At 34.4% G+C, this 27,984-nt stretch overlaps 1 protein-coding gene and 1 non-coding gene across 2 annotated transcripts in view; both read right to left on the reverse strand.

The window, feature by feature from the left end:
* Positions 1-3,363: 3,363 nt before the first annotated feature.
* The window catches only part of LOC105708689 (uncharacterized), a 245,405-nt gene continuing 220,784 nt past the window's right edge, over positions 3,364-27,984 (reverse strand). The window contains exon 9 of the mRNA XM_012440280.2: positions 3,364-3,387. Coding sequence (XP_012295703.2) covers positions 3,375-3,387 — 13 coding nt within the window. The 3' untranslated portion in view covers positions 3,364-3,374. The remainder of the gene's footprint in view (positions 3,388-27,984) is intronic.
* On the reverse strand, positions 12,378-12,541 carry LOC135269300 (U1 spliceosomal RNA). Its single transcript, XR_010337615.1, has one exon. It is a non-coding gene; the product is annotated as a U1 spliceosomal RNA (small nuclear RNA).

A 27,984-nucleotide genomic window follows, 5' to 3' on the forward strand; every position in this document is an offset into this window, starting at 1 on the left:
GTAAGAAAGGGACTCTTATTTAACATAAAAATGATTATTTACCTTAAATCAAGAGCCAACATAATCCCCAGCAATGAAACACAGGAGACACTTCAATTTAAATTAAAGAGCAACTAAGTGATATTTGTTATCACTAGTGCTGTTTAAATTTGTTATAAAATTATGGTAAATTCCATTCAGTGAGACATGAACTGAAAAGAAGGAATAAAATCACTGGAGAATAAGAAGTGGGCAAGAATTGCCTTATTCTTCCAGAAAACTAAAGGGAATAAATCGAAAAAAAAAAAGTCTATTTTTACTTTAGCAGCAGAGTACAGAAATCAGATACAATACAAACATCCAGCAAAATCAGTAATTTTTCTATTTAAGAGAAAAAGCAGTTAAATGATCTAATGTAAATATTTTATTTAAAGTAAATTTAAAATAACTAGGGTGTATCTTAAAATGTATCCAACCTGTATAAGGAATACAATACTATTTCCTTGAGAGACTTAAAAAAGAAAATATTAATTGATTAATATGCTTTGGATACAGAATGCAAGTTATAAATGTTTTCGGGATTAATGTTGTTCCTGAACTAGAAGGTTATTTTAAAAATATATTGACAAACTAAGTTATACAGGCAGTTCTCACTCTACATAGTACTTAGTTAACTAAAACTTAGGTATATGAGAGCAATATCCCTGCTTTAGTATGAATCTCAATTAACTATGCCAAGGGAGGACTGCTTTTAGTTTTAAAGCAAATCCAGTTAAATTCCTGATGACATTTTTCTTTCTAACCCTGACAACATAGTCCTAAAGTTCATCTAAAAGAAAAAATAGGCAAGCATATGTAATAACTTTCAAATGGTAGAACAATGAGGATAGGATTGTATGACTACACAAAAAAAAATAACAAAAAAATATTAAAATACTATGGTCTACAAGAATTGGTAATGGACATGATAGACTACTTATAATTTACTTTGCTTATTTTTTCTATTTGAGAGTTAGTAATTTTTAAAAATTTATCAGAGATCAGTATAGGCCCTGGTGTATATATATGTAAAGCAAGTAAATTATAAAGGGGTGTGTATGTGTGGGTGTGTATGTGTGTGTGTGTGTGTGTGTGTATCTTTAATATCAGAGAGAAGCATGACTAATAGAGATGAGATTCGTCACTGGATTCTCATGATACCAGATACCAAAATAAATTCCTAGGAACGTAAAAGTCTTAAATGTTTAAAGTAAAGCTATTTTTACAAATTGGCATAGTTTTTAGACTATTTAATTTTGGAGAGGAAAAAAGACTTAAGAATCATAAAAGCAATGAAATTCTGAAAGAATTCAGAAAGAAAAACTTTGTTTACTAAGAATTATAGCTCATTTAAAAATCATAGGTATTATTAAAAGGTCAGTGACAATGGGAAACATGTTTGTAACAAAAAAATATAGCAACAGAAAACTAGTATAGCTGAAGTCTATAATAATATCTGATAAATTTTTAAAAATTACTAACTCAAATAAATAAGTGTCATAAGTGAATAATTCACAGAAGAAATACAAATAGGCATTAAATATGTGGAAAACTTTAGGTTCATAGCAATAAAAATACAGATTAAGATAATAGTAACTTATTTCAAATTAGCAAAGGTTTTTTTTTTTAAAAGAATGATACTGAGTGCTGGCAATGATGAGTCAGAATGTATACTTCCCTATGCCGCCAGTGATAATATAAGTGATTGCGTTCCTAGAGAGTAGCTTGATATCAGGTCTTCTAAACTTTTTGATCTTTTGACTCAGTGATCATATTTCCAGAAAATGAATCTAAGAGAAATGTATCACATATGTGAACCAAGAGTTACGTATAAAATGTTGTTTAAAATTTATAATGATATAAAGTTAAGAGGAAATCACTTACGTATTCAATAATGAGAAATAAATTATATCATTGTTGGTACTTTCACGCAATGAATTATTATACAAATATTAACATAGTTTCAAGATCCTTTAATAATCCTGGAAAATGTTCTAAGCATATTGAAATATATATATATATGGAGAGAGAGAGAGACAGAGAGAGCAAGCAGGGGGGAGGGGGGGAGAGAGAGAGAGAGAGAGAGAGAGAGAGAGAGAGAGCGAGAGAGAGAGAGAGAATGAATTGCCCAAATCACAAACATTTGCAATTTTCTCAATTCTGTGGAATTTTGTGTCAACTGAGTATGACTGTGATAAATATCTCTAATATTTTAAGTCCTTTCCTGGGGAAGATACACTGACATTAGCTATACTATCACACACATACCTCGCTAGTTCTTTTTTCTTTACAAGGCCTCTGACCATTGCCCATAGAACTGTTGTTCTGTTGTCTTCTTCCTATCAACTGTCAGACTTCTCTTAACATTGTCTTCCTGGACTTTAAACACCATCTAGGTGATGATAACTCTCAGATTTATATCACTTTTCTAGACTTTCCCCCAAGCTACAGACTGTGGATTCAACTGTCTATGTGACACCTGCACATTGACATCTATTAGGCATCTCAAGTTTAAAATGGATGGAATGGAACTACTGATACAGGACTACCAAAATTTTGGTGAGATTATGGATCATTCTTATTTCCTCCTGTATACTTTGGTATTACGCTCCAACATTTCCTAAGACAAGCATGTATTATATTTAGAATCAGAAATTCAGTAAAGATCATTCCAAAATAAATGTCTATCTCAAGAAACAAAGGTCCTCACTTTGAGGCACATGAGCATATTTATCCAGTTGAAGAAAAAATCCTGTTTCTTTAAATTCAAGTTCTGTGTTGGAGCCACCACTGGGAGGTTGTGCTGAATTTCCCCCATTAAGCAATTTCCTAAGGAGAAACCACCTGATCAAGCACTCATTGCACCATTTCTTCAGATTTTTAATTTCAAAATATTTCACTTGGCAGAGGCAGACCAGGGAGCCCTGTCAGTGACTGCTGGTATTTGGCAATGACAGTGGAAACACAGGAAGGAACCAAGCACAGAGCAAGCCAGCACACTTTAATCAGCTCCTAGCAGTGGAAGAGCCAAGATTTACAAGGGCCTCACACCCCTAGGTATAAGCAAAGTGACACACTCCAGTGTAGCTGTGAGGTTTTATAGCAGTGTTATCACTCAGAGAACAGAGACATAAATGCAGAGGGGTTGGAAGAAAAGCACATAATATTTTCACACACTAAGCTTAATTTCAATATTGTTTCGTGCTCCTGGGGCTTCATTATGAATGACTGTAAAACTTCATCGTTTTGAAAATTAGTGGATTGCAAGGAAATTGCATCTTTGATGACTCTGGTGCAATGGGTTGATATACTGGTAGCTTGGCCTCACACCAGGGCATGCTAAGTTTGCCTTAGTTTCAGGGAAAAGATCTGCAGAAAATGACAAAAGATAACAGAAAAGTTCTTCTTTTCTTTTGCATCCAGCACAAACTAAATTTAAAAAGAAAAAGAAAAAACAAAACAAAGGAAGGAAAAAAAAGAAATGCACAATGACAACAATATTCTAAGGAGTTATGCCTGTAATTTAAAAGTAGCTCTAGGGTATTTCTAACTTACATGACCAGTCTGTGCTGTATGGGGGTAGGGTGACACATGTAGCATTTGAACTTGACAGCATTAGACAGATAATGCTAAATTTCTGACAATTTCTTGTTGTATAATATATTGTATCTACAGCTGTTCTACATTCAGTGGCCATAAAACCATCCATTTGTGTAATCTCAGGGCAAAAAGCACCACAAAGAGAAGCAATGGGACTGGGAAAATGATCCATCTTCATTTATGCATTTAAAATTTTTCTCACTGTGAAAGCCTGGTGAGGTGGATATCTTCTTGTGAAAACCACAGAGAGCCAGCTGCCTCTTCCTAGTCCAACAAACATCAGTACAGACAATAACATTAAGGATTCATAATCCCACATAGAAGTACACGACATTATCCTAACTAAATTTTGTCTTTTTACAACCTCAAGACTTATTAATACATGGGATAAAAAGCTATGGGAGCTCCAGCTTCCACAGTGTGTGTGATGTATATTGTATTCCAGCTGTTCAATTTGGAGGTTTTTGTCCCAGATTCATCAAGTTCTGGTGGAAATAAACAGAATGTGAGTATCCGATTCTTTTAGTTTTTCTAAGCATGCTTTTCTCATTTCTCCTTTCTTAAATGCCAAAAAGATTGCCTAAATCACAGACATTCTCAATTTTCCCAATTCTATGGAATTTTATCTCAACTGAGTGTGTTTTACCTCCAGACTGTGATAAATACCTCAAATATTTTAAGTCCTTTCCTGGGGAAGATACACTGACATTAGCTATACTATCACGCACACACCTTTGCTAGTTCTTTTTTCTTTACAAAGCCTCTGACCATTGCCCATAGAACTGTTGTTCTGTTGTCTTCTTCCTATCAACTGTCAGACTTCTCTTAACATTGTCTTCCTGGACTTTAAACACCATCTAGGTGATGATAACTCTCAGATTTATATCACTTTTCTAGACTTTCCCCCAAGCTACAGACTGTGGATTCAACTGTCTATTTGACAACTGCACATTGACACCTGTTAGGCATCTCAAATTTAACATGGGCGGGATACACACTGATTTCCACCCCACCCTGCTCCTTTGTAAAGGAAGCTCCCAGGCCTTCATCATCACCACAGCACATGCTGCTACAACACCCACCAGCTGCTCAGAACTAATGCCTGGGTGCCATTTTGCACTTCTTTTTTTCTTCACATTCTAAATCCATCCAATCCGTCAAAGCTGGTTCACAGAGACTTTTGGAATAGCTCATTCATTTACTGTTCTTTAAAAATTGCTCTCCTGTTACTCTGCTCCTCTCCAAAGAGTCAGAAGAGATACTTTAGAGAGTCTTCTGGTCATTGAAGCAATCTACTTCCTGGTCACTGCATGCTGTGCTGAGATCAGCAGCTGATGTAACTGACAACATGAGTCTCCGAGTGGTTAGAGGTTAGTGGGGGTCCGAGGATAACTCAGCCATCCTTCAACTCGTATTGAGACTGTGTGACCCCTCTAAGTTTCTGCGATTATCTTCATTCAAGCCCTGGCCTTGTGATTTTATTGAACTGTTTTCAAATTCACCTACTCTTTCCTCTGTCATCTTAATTTTATTATTGACCCCATGGAGTAAATTTTCATCTCACAGAGTTTTCAGTTCTGAAATTTTCACTTGGTTCTTTTTACAATTCTACTTCTCTATTGAAAGTGTTTATGTTTCCATTTATCCCAGACTTTACCTTTACTTCATGAAGGATGATCAACGTAGATGATTTAAAGGGTCTCCAAAACACAAGTCACCTGAAAGTTAGCATCTATTGACTATGTTTTTCATAAGAATTGAGCCTATTTTCCTGGTTTTTGTATATTGGGTGACTTTGGATTGTACCCTTGAGTTTTCAGATACCTCCAGAGAAGGTGGATGTTTGCTTTTGTTTTTGTTTTAGCAAAACAATCAACCCAGGCAGTTCTGCCTCAGCTTTTGGTGGTGGTTCCAATGGCAGTTGAGCTCTCTTTGACATTGCTCTGCTGTTTGGATCTAGTGCATGCATGTGCCATCAGTATGGTCCACAATTTGGACTTTATTGTTCACTTCCCAAAGCTTTGGTATTGTTCTTTGGATTTGTTCCATGCATGCACAAGTTGGTGGTGAGCTCAGAATTGTGTCAATTCATACACAAGATACCTCCCATCCCAACATACAAACACATCTGCATACCCTCTTCAGCAAAGCCCATTTATTCTGGTTTCTCTGTCCAGAGCTAGAGATGTTCTCTCAGGGTTTTTGAGGCCTCTTCTAGATATCTCATATACATATAATGACGTAATATATAGTGTACTGACTTTTGTTGCTGTGTAACAAATTACTACAAACTTAGTAGCCTACAACAATACCCACTGTTGCCTTGCAGTTTCTGAAGGACAGAAGTCTAGGACAGTTGGGTCCTCTGTTCAGAGTCTTAACAGCCTATAATCAAGGTGTTCAGCCAGACTGTGTTTGTATCTGGGGCTCAACTAGGGAAGAATCCATTTCCACATTTATTCAGGTTTTTGAAAGAATTTGGTTCCTTGTGGTTCTAAGACTGAAGTCCATGCTTTGTTCCTGGCTGTCCGCTGGAGACTGCTTTACCTCCTGGGCCTTACCACAGGATCCCCTCCATAGGCAGCTCAGAACAGGTTTCTTCAAGGTCAACAAAAGGATCTCTATCACTTGAAATCTCTTTTTTCACATAAGATCTGGACTCTCTTTACTAGGGCCCACCTAATTAGCTCAGACCCACTCAGGGTAATTTCCCTTTTGATTAGCCTAATTTCATTTGCATAATCTCTTCACCTTTGCCATATAACATAACCTAAACACAGCAGTGACTAACTCATCATATTCACTGGTCCGTTCTAAACTCAAGGCTGGGGATTACACAGGATGTGTGCACCAGGAGGAGGAATTTTAATAGCAGTCTTAGGATTCTGTCTACCACAGTGATATTTTGCATATGACATCTTCCATTTAGCATAATGTTTTTGAGGCTTATTTGTCTTCTATTAGGTTTTAGTAGCTCATTTCTCTTTATTGGTGAATAAAATTAATATACTATATTTTGTTAACCCATTTACCAGTTGATGAAAATTTAAACTATTTCTATAATTTTGGCTATTGTATACAATAACTTTATAAACATTTATGTAAATGTTTTTTTTTCCTAGGTAGATACCCAGGGGGGGAACTTCTGGGTTGTACAATAAATTTAAAGATAAGTAAATCTTAGTGAAGGGTATAGTTCCTGGACTCATATATCCTGATTTCAAATCCTAATTCTATTCTTACTAGCTGTGTGATCTTGAACAAGGTATCTAACCTCTGTGCTTCAAGCTTTTTATCTGTAATGCTTTCCTAACGCTATGACTCTGGGAACTAAATAATAATCCACAGGAAATGCTTACACATAGCTTGACACAGAGCAGACACTCTAAACTACCGTGGATACTCATTCTGAAAGCCCGGTAGGCATTCGATATGTATTTGCTGATTGACTAACAGGTTGAAGACTCTTTCTCCCAAATAATCTGTATGATCTATATAGTTTCTTGAGTCTGATTTCTATGGAACTATGATTCAGATTTCTTTTCCCATTTCTTAGTGACACAGCCTGTGTTTGGGGATAACTCTATGATTGTTTCCTTTGAGAGAATTTGTCAAATAACCCGACACCCTCAAAGATTTCCTGATAAACATTCCCCTTTCTTTTCCGAAATAACAAACAATGAGATATTCCCATTTCTATAATGACTTTTTTTAATGGAAGTTGACACACTTATAATTTTGTTCCCACATGGGATTTTTGATATTCTGACCTGTAACATCAAATAAACCCTGAGGTTTTTGTTTTTTTGGTTTTAGTGTTTTTTGAACTACAGGCTGGTGGTCTGTCTGGGATATAGTTTATGTGTGAGGGAAAAATAAAATTTTATTTGCTGCCTGCAGACTAAATTCTTTTAAAGAAGAAAGTTTACTGATGTTGTAAGCAGCATGACGCCTCTTGGGATAAAGGATGACCTGGACTCAAGCCACCTCTCCCACCTTCCTCTCTTTTGTCACATTCTTTTAATTAAGAGATCTGCTGATTAAAGTTCATTAGCTGGCACAGTTCTTAGTTTTAGCAAAATAAGGTTATGTTTTAAGAAATCTGACAGGCTCAAGATGTCATGTTAAATCAGAGCATCTTTCCTTTTTAATATTTCTTCAATTAGGTAGCATATTAAACCCTTAACATTACTTCAAATTAATCCCTTACTATGACCCAACAATATGATAACTGCACCTTCCTCTGTTTCCTGATTTTATGAAATATACAATTCCTATTGGAGGAAGGTCATAATAGCTTACATGGTATTTCTATATCTCAAGCTTATCACGGGATAATTTTGTTCCCAGAAAGAATATAACTTGATTCCCCCTGAATTCAGATTATTCATCCTGTCAGTCACCATAGTTTTGTGAATCACCTCAGGAAAACAAATGCATCTCTCAGACCAGAAAATGAACTCCATAAAGATCCTAGTTTGCCACCATCAAGGACCCTAGGAGATCATTTTCAATCTTATGGGTTGTAAAGAGTTTCCTTTGTTTAAAAGCAAACTGGGAGTTAAAAAGCAAGGAAGTAGGAAGTTCCTAAAAATTATATGAGGTCTTAGAAATAAAGGTGGTGTCGTAGCTGTGTCTCCAAAGTGATGTTTAATAGGGCAGGGGTTTGCCACTGAGTAAATGAGCTATGAGAGGATTATAAACTGTGGTTTGTAAGCTTGAAATTTTTTACATTTTCATCTAGTTTCCCTGTTGTTCTAAGTACTTAAATTCTCTTGGAAGTTCAGGCCTGCTTGAGCTACATTGAACTATTCAACGATAGCAGAAGTTCTCCACACTTCTATTAGAGTTTGAAAGTGGAAGACAGCCCTGCATTTTAGCCGGCAGTAGCAGTAACTCAGTTAAGAGCTCCAAAAAGGAAAATGACTTTGAAGAAGACACTTCTGGTGTCATATGATTCAACCATATCTGGAGATCACCTTTCGATGGTAAAATCTTAACAGATTTTTTGTATGGACTAAGAAAGAAACAATTTTTTCATACAACCCTTCCCTAATGTGGTCACTGATGCTTCAACCCCTACAAAACAGAATTAATATTATGCTTCAACCCCTACAAAACAGAATTAATATTATTAATAATATTAAGATTATCTCAACTTCTTTTTTTCTTTTTTTCCAAAATGTTTTTGATTTCTATCTATTCCAATAAGACTGTATGTTCTTTGATGTTAGGGATGTGACTTAAAATTTGCTATTTCTCACAAGGATTATCACATATTGTATAATATACACAGTCAACATTTATTTTATTATTATTGTTTTTTTTGAGACTGAGTCTCACTCTGTTGTCCAGGCTGGAATGCAGTGGCATGATCTCAGTTCACTGTAACCTCCACTTCCCTATTAAAGTGATTTCCCTGCCTCAGTCTTCCAGGTAGCTGGGATTATAGGCACCCAACACCATGCCCAGCTTAGTCAATTGTTTTTTAAAGGTAGACTGTAATCTAGATTTTTTAAAACTATTATTAATTTTTAATTTAATTAAGTTATCATATTCAACAAATTACTGATCTTTGTCCTCATTTCTTTTGTGAAATATACCTAAATGTCATATTGTGCATTATTATCAGATTCAAATAGCTGTCATGGAAAGATATAGAACAAGGAAACTTAAGTCAAAAGACCAGTTTCAGTCTAGGCTTGGCCTCTTACAAGTAAGGTAATCCAAGTCCTGGAGCCTCCTGTAAGCCTTCATTTAAGTACTAAATAGCAACATAAAATATTCCTTTTAGAGTTGTGGCAATTCATTGAAACCACATATGTGAAGGTGCTTTATTAAGTTATTTACAGTAGCAGAAGTAGTAGCAGCTGCATCTATTAGCAACTAGAAAAGCGCTTTCATACATTTAGCTGGAGAAGATGTTCTTTAATGGGAGCATTAAAAGCATTTCACGTTAAAAACTAAACTTCATAAAAGGAAGTAATACAGCATGCCTTAGCTGTATCTTATAATAATGTTAACTGCAGTATCCATGGTTACATTCACTGATATTAAATTCCTTATAGAAGTTTATCCTAAGGAGGGTCCCTAGTATTTCAAATAGAAGAGATGAAATAGTAATAGGGAAAATGGAATGGTTGATCATGGCAATTTGAAATCAAGTGATTTTCCTTCTTCCTTTAAGAGAACATTGCCATTCAATACTCTCATAAAAGAAATACATCATTCATGTATTTGATGATAAATAAGTGAAAAAGCCAGTAATAATTTTTGTTAAAGAAACACTAAGACTGCTCACGTCATAGCTTCTCCAATAGGTCAATTCTATTCAACAGAGTGTGTCAGGTTTTCAACCTGCTGTTCAAAAGCCAATAATGTGCAATCCCTAAAAAGCATCATCTATGCTTCCTACAAAGCTTCCTTTCTTAAACTAAAACTGAATCTGGAAAGCAGTGCTAATATGTTTCAAATCTGGCTGCTTCACACCACAAAATCTACTGTGCTTTTCAAGACGATCACTTCCAAACATGCAAACAGCTGAAATCCTCAGCATACTTTTACTTAACCTACACTCTGCTTCAAACACTGTTGTTTATAAAGCAATAATGAAAATAACAAGTCTATAAAGCTGTGCTTGCTGGCAGGGGTTTTAAGCTCCCAGGTCTTCAAACCTGTAGCTTAAGCAATGATTTATATCTAGAGGAATTAAAAAAACGGAAGAAAAAGAGGAAGAGAAAAGGAGGGATCAGTCTCTAACTTTATATCTCTGTGTGTGTATACGTGTATGTGTGTATCTAAGTATATATTAGCTATAAGAAAATACTGGGGGAAATAAGAAGATTCAGGAAAAAGAAGCTCAAAGAACTTTGGCCAGGAAACCACTTAGCTATAGCAAAACAACCATGTGGTATCTACAAATGTGCTGAAACCCCTATAGTGACACCAAATCAGGGTACTATTTAGGGAGTGGCAATTCCACATTTTTTACGTACATAGGAGGGAATTGTAGGTGTTATCCTGCTTGGAAGTGGGCTAAGGTACCTCTTTAAAATCTGCAAACAGTTTTAGTTTAGGTTACATGTTTATTTGGCGTATCTGGAGGAGAGAGGCTAAGGAGGATTAGTGGAAAGAGCAAAATTTCTTAAGCATCTTTTGACACTACCAGTTCACTAAAGAATCTTCTTCTAAAGGTAAATGGGCTGAAAACAGATGTACTGAGTGACCTCATGCATTTTAGTGATATTTTCATTCTTGGGCCTTGCAGCCAACACACCAGTTTTTTAGACTACATATTTTCTTCATCAACAGAAGGGTATAAGCACTACCATAAAATGTTATATTTTAAGTAAAAATGTATATGTTTCCTATTAACACGAAGGTATGAAAAATAAAATAAGAGCTTGGAAAAGTATAATTATCGTAACAGAATCAATTCCCTCTCCATCCCAATAATCTTCAGTGCCATTTCATTTTATGTGACTATATGGTATTTAACAGCAGAACAGCAGAAGAACTCATCATCAAGTTCAAGAGGAAAACAATCTCACACTATCAGTCAGTTTTTGTTTCTTTCCTTGGCATTTGTTACTGAACTTTAGGGTTAAAGCCCTCTAGGATCTCTTACCCTAAAATCCCTTAGAGTTTATTGTAGGTGGTGGAGCGGGGCAGTGGCAAAGGAAGAAGACTGAATTCTTCAGGCTTAACAAAAGAATATAGATCATGTGTACATAGAGAGTTCTTCATAAATTCCAAGTAAACCAAATATCCTATGAAGTAACCTGATTTCTTGAAAGATGTGAGAGAGTAATAGTATTTTTGTCTTTGTGAGATCTACCTGAGTTATCATGGGAACTTACAGGTGATTCATGCTGCTGATAAGCCTTGGGCCCCCAGCCAATCAAGAGCAGAACCAGAAATGACTTCTTCAGGAGGAAGACCTCAACCCAGATGTATTCAGTTAAAGTCAACATTACTTGAATGTTTAATGTAGGAGAGTTCCTAGTCTACCACTGGGAGGGAATCAATCACATATCCTGAATAAACAGGAGAAACAAGAAATTAAAGAGCTTCCAATGAGGAAGGAAAGAAATGACATCCAGTCCAGAAAACATAAAATACAATCAGAATACGGTCAATAGAAGTTCTTAATTGCTCTGGATACACCAAAATGAAGAGGTTGGTTTCTGTCATTCATCAGGCAGACTCCAGTTACAGTGGAGCTGACAGCCACTGGCCTTTGAATGCAGAGGATTTTGATGGGAAAATGTTTTAGAAAGTGGGATTCCTTAAAAGGCCCAGAGATAGAAAAGTATATTTGGGAAAAAGCAAATATTTGGGAATGTGAGAGGGTTACTGTAGTGTGTTGAGCTCTTCAGAATCAATGCAGATCTGTCCTCTACCCCTGTAAGAACCTGGAACACTGCTTCTTAAATTGGAGTCCAAAAATGTATTTTCAGCCATCTCCAGCTCTCTGAGTTTTATTTTTTAATTAAAGTTTCTATTTCTGTGATTATATGTAGGGTGAAGAAAACATTCTAAAAATATGAAGATGGTTGCAGAATTTTGTAAACATGATAAAAACCACTGACTTGGGCATTTTAAGTAGATGAACATTATGGTATGCATATTGTATCTTATAAAACTGGCAAAGATTATTTTACCCATTTTAAAGAGGCAAATATATTTTTAAATAATGAAATAAGAACTTCATTTATTTATTTATTTATTTATTTATTTATTTATTTATTTTTAATTTTCAGGGGAAAGCGGAAACGCAGTTCCCCACTACCACAAATTATGCAATCCAATTTCCCACATTTGGGGAAATGGCAGGGGTCAGCACAGCTGGAGTGCAATGGACAAGCCTCGCACTGGGAAAACCACCTTCGTGATCGTGGTATCTCCACTGCCAGGTAAGTATAATGAAATAAGATCTTTATTACATAACTCAAAGTTACTATGCTATGGTCTGCTGATTACCATGAGGCTCTTCTCTATATTTTAAAAGATGCCCAAGATTTCCTTTAAAGGGCATTGTAGTTTAGTCCTGGGCTATACAGGCATAGCATGGAGATAAAGAAATGAAAACTACAAATATTAAAAGAAATATATAGATATTAAAAGAGATTGTCTTTTAACTTGTCTCTATGGCAGTAGATACAATTTGGTTTACAAATTTAATATTTCTTTGTTAATACATAATATTTAAAAATTATAGATTTGAACTAATATACATGTAACATGCTTCAGCTTCTCTATTCCTGATTAGACTGTGACTATTTTTCTGTGCAGAATGCCAAGAGTTTGAAGTTAACTACGTTTTGATCAAGATTAGATAATTACTTTTACTTAGATTCTATCAATCTTTACTTTGGATTTTGCAACAATAAAAAGTATCATATAAACTTTAAAACTGAAGGTTTAAAGAACCACATTCTTTGTAAACATTTGTAAGAAACAAACTTACTGACATGGCTCATTTCCTTCTAATGGCAAAAGTGAACATGCTCTTCATAGTTTTAAAGTTTTATATGTGACTGAGACAATTAGAAGAATCCCAGAAGGAGAACACTAGGAAAATGCAAAAAGCCAAGGGTTTCAAGGCAACTTAGAAAGATCAACCCTTTGTATAGGGTAGAACTTATTTATTTCACAAATTATAAAATATTTAACAAAAAAAATTTAACAGAAATATACTTTTCATATTGAGAAATTAAATATAAGCAAGTATCTAAACCAAAGGGACAGATGAGTCATAGACTGACCCAGTGACAGGCTGGAGCGTGAAATGAGAGCTTGTCCAACAGCTTGCCTGAGAAGAAGCCAAGGGACCAGCCAGGAAACCAGGAACGAAATATAGATGGCGGCATGTGTCACTTGGCACAGTGCATGGTGACTCTGCTCCTGCCAAATGTGCAGCAGGGACAGTCACAGCAGCTTAGCTGTGTTTTAGGACCTAATCAAGGCATAAACCACAACTGCTGCTGTTGGCGGTTGACAAAGGAAACCAAACTGCATTTCTAATCGGGAAGAGGAAAATGTGGGCAAAGAGACCAACCAACCAAATCTTATTGGGAGAAACGGAGTGTGACTAGGTTCCGTCACAAAGTTAAGCAAGGGCACATGTTTCACCAAATCTTGAAAGAGAATCATTGGAATGGATTAGGAGACACCTTATGAGCATGTTGGCCAATACATTCTTACAAAACTGATGCTCACCATGATTTTCTTTCATCCCTGCCTGAAGACAGATAATAAAGCCATATATAGCAGATAGATTACCATGGCTCAAACATCTATTTGTGAGCATAGTACTAGGAATTGCTTGTTTTGTCTTTTCATGTTCTTTCTGCAGAACTGATGATCCTGAATGATACAAGATGGTGGCTTACAAAAGATTTTGAATTGTGCCTGACATTTTTTCCTTTCAATTGGCAATTTTATAAGTCCTTTTTTAGAATATAAAAGTAATAGAAATTCATCATTAAAAAGTAGGGAATTTAGAAAAGCAGAATGAAGATGACATAAATTTCCTCTACTTTTATATCAAGGCAGCTATAACAACTGTGACAATTTTATGGATATCTTTGAAATCACATGGAGCATAGCATATCAACAGCTTTACATCCTGATATTTTCGTTTAACATTCAAATAAGGGCATGTTTTATATTATTTTTAAATCTTCAAAAATAATCAAAAATATAAAATAGTCTAATGTATAAATTCATCACAATTAAACAAGTTTTCAACATACATTGTTTTCTTTCCTTTTTTGGCTGCACTTCTGATTTTTTCTTCAAATATATTCATTAAAGTCCTAGCTCATGCTATACAATCATTCCTAAAATAATAATTTTCAAACGACTTTCCAAAAAGATTTTACCAGTGTACATTCTAATCGGCAATATATGGATGCTGCCATGTAAGAGGTAGTTTTATTTCTCTCTGCACCACTTATCTACTCCTCAGTTTTGGATAATAGAATTGTGAATTTTTTAGAATCAGTTCATTATTGATTTATCAATATTATTTATATTACATGCTACCTCCTAATTATTTTTAAAATCTAAACCCCATTTTAATCATATTAGATTCTATAAATAGGATTCACAACTAGGTGGCTGCAACTCCCATTTCTTAATTTTGATTAATTACTAAGTCAGTAATATATTTGACTATGTCTTCTTGGTCGAAAGTAACATTTTTGAATGGTATCTTTTCTCAAACTTTAAATACATTAGAAAATGTTTATGTTGCGCTCATGCAAATATTTAACTGAGCATGGAGTTATTTTTCCCTAAAGCTTTGCCACATTATTCCATTATTTTCTGAGTTCTATGTCTTTGTTGGTGATTTGCTTGTTTTTCTTCCTATTTTCAGAATTTAAAAAATTCTACATCATAAAGCATTTAACATTTTAACAAAAATTGAAGATATATAATGATATTGCTAATGCTTATGATGCTTTTATACACTAGAATACTACATCCCTGAAAAATTACAATTTTGAAGATTTAAAAATAATATGAGAAATGCTCCTAACTAAATGCCAAATGAAAAAATCAGGATATAAAATTGTATCTATAATGTCCTAAAAATGTTAAATTAAGATGTAACCTTAAAAAAATGGGTATTTGCATTTTTCAGATATTTGATGACTCAGTTTTAAGTTTAGTTTATCTATTAATCTCAGAAATTTTTCTATATTCATTTCAGCTTTTTTCTCCCCAGCTTGTAGGTAGAACTTCCAATCTTTACTTTTCATTCTTCTTCCCTTTCAATTTTTGAGTTTACAGTTTGCTATGGGTAATTTTTGCACTAGTTCACAGAATTACTGGGAACTGTGGTTTTGGAATGGGCATAGAAAATGAGTTACTAATAACACAGAAGTTGGAATTCTGAAGTGGAGTTTTGAAATGACCCTAAATATTGCAGAAAGTAGGCCCTGTTCATTTACATTATGGTAATTGATGTATGGTGTTCTGGATTTTGTGTGAGTCAGCCTGAGTCTCATAATACATATGGGTGCACATGAGTGATTTTTTTCTAGTGGAGTGGGAAGGGAGGAGGTAAATTCTTAATTTTCTCTGCTTTGCTCAGTTCTACTGTTTCCAAGGTCAAAGAATGGTTTGACTACTGTGTTTTTGTATTTTGTATGTAGTGGAAATTATGTGAAGTATAGAAAATTGCTAACTGGTATTTTAACATTTGGTGTTGCATTATTTGTCATTCACCCATTTCTTCTAAATCCCTCTTAGCATGTCTTAGATAATTTTCATGATTATTTCAATGAAATAATTGTATAAAGGCAAATCAGTCACCATTGTTATTATATCATAATGTAAAGTCTTTTGCTTATTTTTCTAAAATATATGGAAGGATCCTGGAGGTTTCACAAGCTAAAGTATTACAAAAGTTTAGAAAACATATGGATAAAGAAGAGAGTTAAACCAGTGCTTTTTCCAGTTAAATGGGAGCCCTAGTCATTGAGTAGAATAGGGTGGTTTAAGGTTTATTTAGAGGTGTAGAAAATAGGCAGGAGGCTGGTCTTGTCTGGCAAAACATAGACCTCAAATTAATCAAAGTATATATGTCTAAGGATGGAAGGGGCTCCTCCCCTTCACTGGGCACTCCACTTTCCTGTTGCCTTGTGAAGAAGGTGCTTTGCTTCCTCTTCACTTTCTGCCATGATTGTAAGTTTCCTGAGACCTCCCCAGCCATGCTGAACTGTAAGTCAATTAAATCTCTTTCCTTTATAAATTACCCAGTCTCGGGCAGTTTGTGTGAAAATGGACTAATACAATCTTAAATACTCATCTTCATTGTCTTCTCCTGAACTCTTCAAATGTGTTACTTACATCTTTCTTCAAGCTACCACCATACCACCCAACTCATGGCTCTATTATTCCACTATCCTACTGTATTGCTATTATTTTCTCCTATTTATCTTCCCTATTAGAATATGAGAAAAAAGACACTTTTATCTTACTTCCATTTGCATCTAAGAAAAGTGCCTAGTTCATTAAAGGTAATCAATGAAAAAGTAAGAAATCAATGAACAGATAGATGAATGAATGATATTAATTAATCTTTCTGAGCCCCATTTTTCTCATCTGTAAAATGTGAATAATACCAACCGTGTATATTTGCTTTGAGAATTAAATGAACCAACATATAAATTGCCAATATTGTGTCTGACCCATTTGTTTCCCCGCTTCCTTCATTCATAAGAAATGATCTTAAATTTTAAGATCTTGTTTCCTCTCTTTGACCTAACAACTAAAAGTGTGAGTGTGAAGAGTCAAATGATTGCTCTTGCAGGTGCTAATATTATGGTGACATTTTTGCAATGCTGATTTATCTAAGCACAGTGATTGTTAAAAGTCCAAAGAATGCCCTATACTGGAATTAGATAAGCTAAAATGAACTAAAGGCAATAGGAAAGATGATATTTCAGTAAAGTTGTATTTTAGTTTGATTAAAGTCTTTTAGATGCAAGTAATTTTAGAGAACTTGGGTGTTTCAAATATCAATAAGATATTAAAAAGTGACTTTCATTCTTCCTGGTAAAGAACATTCTATTTTCAAAGAAAATAGAAAAGGACACTGTTTAATGCTGTACATTAAATTTCATTTCCCACTACATAATTGTTAAAAGATAAGTAGCTCTTGCATTATTAATAAGAATAAATAATAAGATGGCAATTAAATAACTATCATTAATGACTTATTCATTAATATGTTAGTAGTTGCCTGCTTTATCATGAAGACAAATTAATGTGATAGTAGAAAAGGCCAGGCACAGTGGCTCACACCTGTAATCCTAGCACTTTGGGAGGCCAAGGTGGGTGGATCACCTGAGGTCAGGAGTTCAAGACCACCCTGGTCAACATGGCAAAACCCTGTCTGTACTAAAAATACAAAAAATTAGCTGGGCACAGTGGCATGCGCCTGTAATCCCAGCTACTTGGGAGGCTGAGAGGGAGAATCACTTGAAACCAGGAGGCAGAGTTTCCAGTGAGCTGAGATCTCGCTACTGCACTTCAGGCTGGGGAACAAAGTGAGACTCCATCTCAAAAAAAAAAAAAAAAGATAGTAGAAAAATTAAAGTTCAGTAAATAATCAAATAGAATGTTGCATATTTTGTCTCAGTTAATTCAAATATATCTGATTCTTAAGGAACTCTAAAAAAGAGATTTACATACTGAGTACAGAAGTAGTTCAAAGCTAATAGGTGCTTATTACAAAGAAAACTCTCTCATGTCTCTTTAAGTTGGTTTACTCTTAGAAAAACTTGATTTCCTGTGTCTGAGGAAAATAAGCTTATAAAAAAGATGAAAAGGCTGCTATATAGCACTCTAGTAAAAGGATGCTAACAAATTAAGTGTTAATGAATCAAAAACATATGGATTACACTTCACTTCAAATAGAAATAATTTTAGAGCTAAAGGACAATGTACTTAGCAAAATGTAATAGGTCTGTGTCAATCTTAAACCCCAAACATTTAAGGTATCTTCAGAAAGCTAGTGACTCTATCCTTTCATTGTTATCTATCATTTTCATTTTATAGAAGAGATCAATCTCTTTATGGCCAAATGATCTTTCAAAAGTTTAACAATATATTGGCTAACTTATAAACAAACATCCCAGAAGTTCAGAGATAAGATCAGACAGGAAATGTGTATCAATTAACCAAAACCACCATACTAAAACAGAACATTTTCTTCCTCTCCTTGCTTCTTACAATTTAAAAAGTAAAGGAAAAATAAGTGTCAGTTTTTATATAACTTTTTAAAACCATCCTCCATATATATATATGCATATATATATATTTAAATTCTAGCTAAGATTTATATTTTCAAATTAGTTTGGTGAATATCAATCTCTTCTTTGCACAAAATTGAAATCTATGTAATGTTAGTAGTTCTAATTGCAGTCCACATTTATATAAAAACCTTTAAAAGATAATCGTTTTAATGCTTATGGAGAACTGAGAATTTGTCAATACAAGAAGAAAATCATGCTGGATATGGAGTTCAGAATATATACTTGCTTAATGTATAGAAACCCCTTTGTTTAAGATCATTTAGGCATGTTTTCAGGCTGTGTTCATTCAGGTATCTAATATATGTTCTTTACTGAAAAAAATTAATGTGATTCTTCAATGAAAAAAATGATTTTTTAGTGCCTAGTCTACTGACTTCATCGAAAAAGAGTTCACTGACGTTTCTACCTTTTTGCTTAGGCCTCTTTAACTAAGAATTCTGTTTGGAAGTCAGAATGCTTGTTTCTTATTTGTGGGTGCTTAAGACAGTGCCTGACCTTTGGTGTCAAAAGCCTTGCAGTCAGTTTCCAGGTGGGAGCCTACACAGGTAAAGCCTAGGAGTACAAAATGTCCCTGGAACTGCAGTCAGGGGACCAGAAATATTCCATCTGGACTGTCTGAGTTTCCTCCTTTTGTTCTCTTGCTGTCTCAGATGCTTCCTGGTTCTGACTGAGTTCGATCCCTGCTTTCCACCTCCTCTAATCAAGGCAACCTCTTTATGCTTGGACTGGCAAAAATCAAGGGTTATTTGTTTTGTAGTCACCACTCACTCGCCTACTACTTTGGAATCAGTCTCACTCCTGGTTTCTATTTCCACATGCTCCCTCATTTCATTCCTAATTTCAAATTTGGCTAGGCCCAAGTTGGCTTTTGATTTGTCCTCACCTTCTTTCAAGTTCCCATCAAGTTTGGAAAGTGCTCAGAGCCTGAGACCATTCCTCCACTGCAGGTCAAGAGGATGAATATTTGATGACGTGTAAAACACTATTCAGATGTGACTGTGGAATTGGATTGGGTTGGAGAGTTAGAAACGTCTATGGATAATTTAGATATTTCAATGAATTAACAGCTGTTAATGATGGACGGGTGAACTGTGTATAAACAGAGTACATGAAACAATATACTTCCCAAAAAGTAAAAGTATTAGAGTTTTAAAATTATAGAGTTCAATGCTCAGGTAAGCCAGATTCTTGACTGAATGAGTTACTTCTTTTTTATTAAAATTTTCAATGGCTCCCCACTGCCTCTGTTAAATACATGGTCCCCACTATTGGGCAATTTTTAGTTTTCACTCCACCTTTCCTGCAGATCTTCACCCTCCTGCCTGTTGTTCCAGCCAAAACAAGTTACTTTTAGTTTTCAAACTTGCCTTGGTATTTCCTACCAGTATACTACTATTCATGTTTCCTTTTGCATGAAAAAGTCTAAGCAAGTCCATCCCAAATTTCCATCAACATACCTCCATTTTATCTGCATGGCTACAATCTTGCCTTTCACCCTGACTGTATCCTCCAAGAAGGAATGAACTCTCTCTCTAGGAAAACACTGTGGTCATACCAACACATCATCTGCAGTTTGCTATGCAGGTAACAATGCTTAGTTTTACCTCTGTATGTAATTCTTTACTAAATGTGGGTTGTTCTTCTTATCTCCTTTTATCACAAAATTATAAATTTCATATAACCTTCATAAGAGAATTTCAACAATAATTAACTAAAGATCTCAAGCAACTGTTGGAGTCTCTCTTTTGGTGCACAAAAATAGCAGATCTGTAGCAACACTTATAAAAAGACGAGGAAACAGGGTTAGTTTTACGTGTGTGTAAGTTTTCCTGCACATATTCACAATAAGAGAGGGGCAGCTCCTTTTTAGAGTACCTTACATACAAACTTCCATTCTACAACCATCTATTAGCAAAAAGTATTATAACATACAACAGCAAAAAGAATCTTCATTAACTGCTTATGGCTGTTCTCGGGTAATACAGACACTTGAGAAATAGACATTTTCTTTTTTATGCTTTCTAATTTTGCTCTTGAATGGATCTCTAAATTTACACTCCATTGTCCCATGATACACAACTTTCTCCAGTCCTCCATCTCTACCTAGTATCTTGCTATTTTTATGAGTTTCAATAGCCTGTTTTAAAGTGGTAGTTTCTTTAAGAAAATAATTACAATGCAAATTAGTCTTCAACAAATAGTAAGGCGCATTTTGGAATTAAATGCCTAGGTATTGAAGCTTTGCTTCTTGCTATGTTTAAAACCATTATATAAGTTTAACCATAATCATTCAATCTATGTACCTAGAAATATCATTCTTTCTGCTGCTAATGAAGGTCCTACGGCACAAATTTATTAAAGGTATATGTTTGCATGGGATAATAATTGGGTCGATAATATTAAATTCATAGGCTCATTATTTAATTGCAAGGGCAGATTATGAATACAGCTTCTAAAATGTATTTTAATGAAAAACACTACATCCTGACCTAATCATATCAACCTTATGCTATCTAATTAAAGATGCAAAAAATCATTAGAGTTGCAAAATATTAGTTCCAGTTCCATCAGGCTGTGAGCTACCCCTTCATGAATATATATTTTTTTACTCCATGATAAATAGTTAATGAGGTAAAAATGACAAAATTTGCATGTAGGCAAATTAGTTTAATAGAATGATATCTTTTCTGACTACTGAAAGTGACCTTTTCCTTATCAAAAAAATGGCTAAAATACTTTGAAATTATCATCTGGCTGTCTTTGTGCAAATGACAAATTATATGTATTAACAATAGAAAAATTATAAAATGCAATAATCCTAAATTCTCATCATACTATAAATGTGTCCTGTGATTCTACATTTATCAATTTAATAAAAGGAAATTAAGCATATTATAAAGTATCCATTTATGAGGCAATTTTTATTCCAGATCATAAAAATGAAAAGCACATGCTTAATAGCTAGCACTATGGCAAACATCTAGATCAAATTTTTAAAGCACAAGAATTCTAGACTACTTACTTGAAATACTTATATATTAAAATGCCTACTCCACTCTTAGCAATTTAGATTATAGATGATTGTTCTCAATTAAACTAGCATTATATCTTGAGATTAGAACATCGATTATTCAGCAGGGCTATCTTGCTTCTCTATTAAAATAAGCTAAACAAGCAAACATAAGATAGCTTGAAAAGAATAACAAAAAAAGTCATAAGAAAGAAAAAATCTTCATGGTGTAAATACCAAGGGCAGGGAGAGATATAGTAAACAAATACAATAAACATGTCTATCCATGTAAGTTTGGGAATGTTTGTGTATGCTTAAGACACATAACCACAACAACAAGAAATAACAGGCGCTCTACAGATTTTCAAATGATTTGCATAAACATTTCCATAATTCCCACCATTCATGGTTACTGAGTCTATACATGTAAAGGCAACAGCTGTCATGTATCTACATATTTGAATTTCTACTAATGGTTCAACTGAATCAAAGCCAAAATATGTCCTTAAAACCCAAATGACTTTGATTAAATTGTTTACTTCAATTCCATATAATCAAATTGTCTTTTCTTTGATTTATGTGAATGTTTACACACAGAATTATGGACATTCCAGGTTTGAAGCCTGTTTCTGAGTTCTAGTTATGTCCATCATGGGTCAGCTAAGTCATTTTACTGAGAAGAGCATAAATATTAAACTTAAAGAACAATTTCACAGCCCCCTTCAAATTTTCCTCTAGCACCTAGATATTAATTATCTCTCATGCATGCATGCTCTCTCTCTCATCCCGTTGAAGTAGACATAATAGATAGTCAAGTCATTCTGTTTTCCTCTGTTTTATCTGTTTAGGTACTATTGTGCAACTCAAATTATTTTGGAACTCAACTTTGGATTGCTCCCAAATTCTTGAACTTCCATGTTGTGACACTTAGTAATTAAACAACTTGCACTCTACCTATTCTAAGCACTGTACAATTATCCTAAAGAGGAAGTGATCTTTGCTTAATTTTTAGGACACTTTCAATAATTTTGATCTTTTACAAATTATGCTGTTAGTCAAGGATTTCTGAAGAAGAACAGATATATAGTAACATGAAATTTGTTTGCTTCAAGTTAGGGCTTTCAAAATGCCTACTATACTATTATAAAAGCTTTCAAACAATTCAAGACATATTGATTATACTGAGTGAACCCATGCAATTTTTTAAAGCTAATGTTTACATTCCTATCAGGTAGGAAATGAGGTAAGATATAAGTTCATTCTGTGGGCTAACTAAATATATTCAATTATTCACCCATTCATGTATGCATTTTTTTTTTTAGATGGAGTTTTGCTCTTTTTGCCCAGGCTGGAGTGCAGTGGTGCGATCTTGGTTCACTGCAATCTCCGCCTCCCGGGTTCAAGCAATTCCCTGCCTCAGCCTCCCGAATAGCTGGGACTACAGGCTCACACCACCAAGCCCAGCTAATTTTGTATTTGTAGTTTTAGTAGAGATGGGGGTTTCACCATGTTGGCCAGGCTGGTCTTTAACTCCTGACCTCAGGTGATCCGCCTGCCTAAGCCTCTCCAAGTGCTGGGATTACAGGCATGAGCCACCATGCCTGGCCCCTGCAAGCATTCTTTTATGTATTGACCAAGTACCCAGTAAACAAATGCTATGTTCTAGAGATTGAGATTGAGGACATAAACATTGAGGACAGAGATTGAAGACATAAAGATGAAAAAACCACTCTTCCATTCCTCAAAAAAAATCTCAAGTCTACAAAGAAAGAGGGACATGTAAACAGGTTGTACTCAAATTGTATGTTGGATGCAATCAGGTAAGAAAGGCAGGTGTAACAAAAGGAAAATGACCCTCTCTGGGTTGACTTCACAGAGAAAATACTCAAGCTGAGCCCTGGAAGAATGATTAGTTTACCAAATAACGTATGAGAAGTTGGGAGGATATTGCTCCAAACAGAGAGGAATGCAGGGACATGGGAAACAGTATGACATGTGTGGTGAATTACTCGTATTTTTGTATAGCTTAATCATGTTGTATGGTAAGAAGCATGCTGGCTGGGAAGAGGTGGGAAGGATGGGGATATAGGACATGAGGCTGAAGAGGTAAGAAAGAATCAGGACAAATGGCAATTATACAATAGTAAGGATTTGTATAGTGGTAGCCAAATCAATAGTAAATAACAACACAAGAACAACACAAGAAAAAATCATCAACTTGCTGATACACTAGCAGAGTGAGGTTTTTTTGAGCAGCCCAAAAAACAAAGCTCCATCAAACCAACTCACCTTTCTTCTTTCACCATTGATTCCTCTCCATTGCTCAGATCTTTTGACTATAAAACTTAGCTCCTGATTGGAAATCTCCAAATCATATGGTATGAAGAACTTGGTTTCTTCACTGTGGATGCACTGAAATGCATCTAATATCCAAGAGTCATTGCGCAACCTAAGAATAAAATCATCTGTTACCTGCTTTTTATTTTCCCCAAGTATTTAGTTTTTTCTCACAAAGTGTTAAATCATATTTCTTTTATCATCTTCTGTTTTTAGTTTACATTCCTCATTCTTTTTTCAGAAACTATTTGATGATTAAGATTTCAGAAGCTATATAATAATTTCCTCAATAAAATTCCATAAGCTAACAACTGCAATCTGGAGGTTTTTACAGTTATTTCCTATAAGCCTACTACTTCTTTTTTTTAATTTTTTAAATTTTTTAAAATTTAAAAATTTTTATTTTTTGTGGGTGCATAGTAGGAAGATTCAGAAGCAACCTACTTGTCCATCAACAGATGAATGAAGAAAATATGGTACATACACACAGTGGAGTACTATTCAGCCATAAAAAATAATAAAATCCAGTCATTTGCAACAACATGGATGGAACTGGAGATTATGTTAAGTGAAATAAGCCAGGTACAGAAAGACAATCACATGTTCTTACTTAATTGCAGGATCTAAAAATCAAAACAGTTGAACTCATGCTTCTTATTTTTGATGTCTAAGAAAAAAACTTAAAAATATTTAGCTGTTAACTTGGATTGTAAATATCCAAATTAGTTCACATGTGAAGAATGTATCTAAAGAAAATTTAAATTTGGGTTCATTTATGAGTGGTGGAAACCCCAATAGGGCAGGTCAGACAGCACTGAGGTTTCTCTTATTTGGTAGTTTTCCAACCTCAATGGTAAATAGGTTAATTAGCTGAAGTATCTAACTTGATAAAATGTTTATCTAATTTTTTATCACTTATCAAAACAACTCTAAATATTGATTTTGAAAAATCAGTTTTTCTTTTGATACTAATAAAGTGACAGCCTCTTGCTCCTCAAATTTATATTTTTAATAAGAAACATTAATTATTTGATATTATTAACATTTAGATATTAGAGACATTAGTTGTGTCAATGCTTATAAAACTTTTCTATTGAATACTCCTAAAGGTAGAGAAGAGAGAATGTGTATACTATCCCTAATCTACCAGTGTTTAATATGTTTTTTTTTTGAAACTTTGAGTAAAATTGAAACTTGAGGATATGAAATATTTATTTTGTGACTTAGTGTACATTTGTCTCACCAAGTATACCAGGAAGTAGTTTCAGAAGCACAAAATTGTGCCACTAACAGTTCATAGGCCAGACCAAAATCTTTTACATCTCAGTGTCAATAAACTACCCTTCTGAGAAGTTTTCAGAAAATGGACTGAGATATGAATTAGACTATCAGATATTTAGGCATCACATAATTATGTGTCATTTTACACACTGAAAGTGGAGAATTTAGTTCAATAATTATATTTTGCTTTAACTAGTCTAGACAATGCTAGAATTTATTGATTTCTCATTATAATGGCAGTCAATTTCACATTGATTGTATTATTCTAGCCTTATTTTAATATTGCTTTTTACATATTAATATACTAAGATATGAAAACAAGTTTGTCTCACTGTTTATAAGTAACAGAGACAGAATTTAAGCTCAGAGCTAACTCTAAAGTTTTTTTTTTTTTTTTTTTAATGCAGTCTTACTGTATTGCCCAGGCTGAAGTGCAATGATGTGATCTTGGCTCACGGCAACCTCCGCCTCCTGGATTCAAGCGATTCTCCTGCCTCAGCCTCCCGAGTAGCTGGGATTACAGCCATGCACCACCATACTTGGCTAATTTTTGTATTTTTAGTAGAGACAGGGTTTCAACATGTTGGCCCAGCTGGTCTTTAACTTCTGAGCTCATGATCCACCCACCTCGGCCTCCCAGAGTGCTGGGATTACAGGCATGAGCCACCGCATCCAGTCCAAAGTTTATTTCGTTCTATCATGTTGACTCAGTTAAAATAACTGATATAACATGTATCTTCATTTCACTATCTCTGTCTCAACTCTTACCAAAATAGTATAATAAATATTTTTACCCTAGATGCTAGATAATGTCTCTATGTTTTTCCTCAACTACTGTGCATTTATCACACAGTGGAAAAAAAAGGCAAAACTGCCACTCAGCCTAACTGATGGCCCAAGACAGGCCATATGGCTTGCTGCCATCTTGAAATGCAACTACTGCTCTTACTGCACTTTGAGATTCTAGGTCGGCAGTTTGAATGATTTACTAGTTGCCTTGTTAAACAAGAACTAGTCTTTGCCATTCTTCTAAGCTTGTTTAAAGTAACATTCATCTTTTTATTTTAATGGTGGTAAGATTTAATGTAGTTGAATTACTGTCAATTTGCCACCATAAACGTTTTCTATATGAAGATTTTAAGTGCAAGATTATCAACAATGTAATTAACTCTGAATTAATTAGGAATCACAGTCCTGTTTCTGCTGGCTTCTGTTTCTTTTGCCCAGAAAATATCTGCCTCCTCTTTATTTCTCCTTCATTCTGTGTGAAAGAATAATTATGGAAACATTCAAGCCTAGATTTACAGAATGGTAAACAAATGTTTTGACAGAGACAAAAATACCACATTGGAATAGGGAAAGCTGTACAAAGATTAATTGCATTTTATTTTATTATTATTATTATTTTGCCATTTTGGGTGGCATTTTCCAGCAAAAAGCTCCATGATGAATTGTTAATGAGTCAAATTATGAACTTCTCTGTTTTTATCATATTTTTCAGCTCTATAAAGCAAGCTCCTACCAAGAAAAAATCTATGGTTGTATATGCAAATTTTAAAAATAAGTAAATTGAACATAATTGTCAACATAATTGAGAATTATGTAATTCTAATATATAACTCTTGATAATTATAATTTTTATAATTTTTTATAATATTAAGCAACCTAACACTTATCCAAAGGTGAATTATTTTATCCTTCCTCATCAAAAATGTGTGGAAATTTCACTTTTCTGGTGTTCTTTAGAAAGTTAAAGAGCCCATTTATATGTTAGGAGAATTTCTGTTATGATAAACAATACAAAAACAGTCCTGATTTCATAAATAAATTGGGTGTTGGTGACCATTGATGAATGAGCAATGACTATTCTCTCTGTATATGCAACATTCAATAAAATATTAAGTTTAAACTTTCATGATCATATTTAGTTACAAAGTTCATTTATATTTAGTTATAAAGTTTATTATTCTTAAATGCATCAGCAATAATACACACAAACACACACACATATTTTCACCTGTTTTCTGTCATATTGTGTGTGTGTGTGAATATCAAATTGAATTATATAAAAGTAAAGATATGGCCGGGCATAGTGGCTCACACCTGTAATCCCAGTACTTTGGGATGCCGAAGTGGATCACCTGAGGTTAAGAGTTCAAGACCTGCCTAGCCAACACAGTAAAACCCCTGTCTCTACTAAAAATACAAAAAATTAGCCAGGCATGGTGGCAGGCACCTGTAATACCAGTTACTCAGAAGGCTGAGGCAGGAGTACTACTTGAACCTGTGAGGCGGAGGTTGCAGTGAGCTGAGATCATGCCATTGCACTCCTGCCTGGGCGACAGTGCAAGATGCTGTCTCATAAAATAATTAAAAAAAAAAAAAGATATTGGATTATATTAGATGATAAAAAAGAAAATGTAAAGCAATCATGGAAGATTTTTAACAATGTCTCTAGGAGAGGGATATACAAGTTCATTGTATGCTTATAATTTTTATAGGTTTGAGTCATTTTTAAATAAAAAGATAAAATTGTATGATACTCTATTGCAATACATGCCATTATATGGTGATGGTTGCAAATTTGAATTTCTTTCAAAAATATAGCTTTTCAATATGTCTAAAAATTTTATATTTCTAAATTATTTCTTCTAAAGGTAATTAAAAGAGAAACTATATTCCACCTGTTCATAAAGCCTTAGGCATTATGGTTAAGGGAAATAGATGACATATTATGCCACAGGTTCTGATGATGGCCAATGAAACAAAGTAATTTACAAAGTCCTTTGCCCTGTGTCCTACATTTGCAACAATTCGTTGCTTTGTGAGTGGCAGAAGCTATTATGTTTTGTTCACATCTCAATGTGGGTCATTTACAGAAACCTAGTGTGTGACATTTCTTGTAAA

The sequence above is a fragment of the Aotus nancymaae genome, unplaced genomic scaffold (genome assembly GCF_030222135.1).
Source record: "Aotus nancymaae isolate 86718 unplaced genomic scaffold, 86718_ANA_hifiasm-v0.15.2.pri h1tg000051l, whole genome shotgun sequence".
Lineage (NCBI taxonomy): Eukaryota > Metazoa > Chordata > Mammalia > Primates > Aotidae > Aotus > Aotus nancymaae.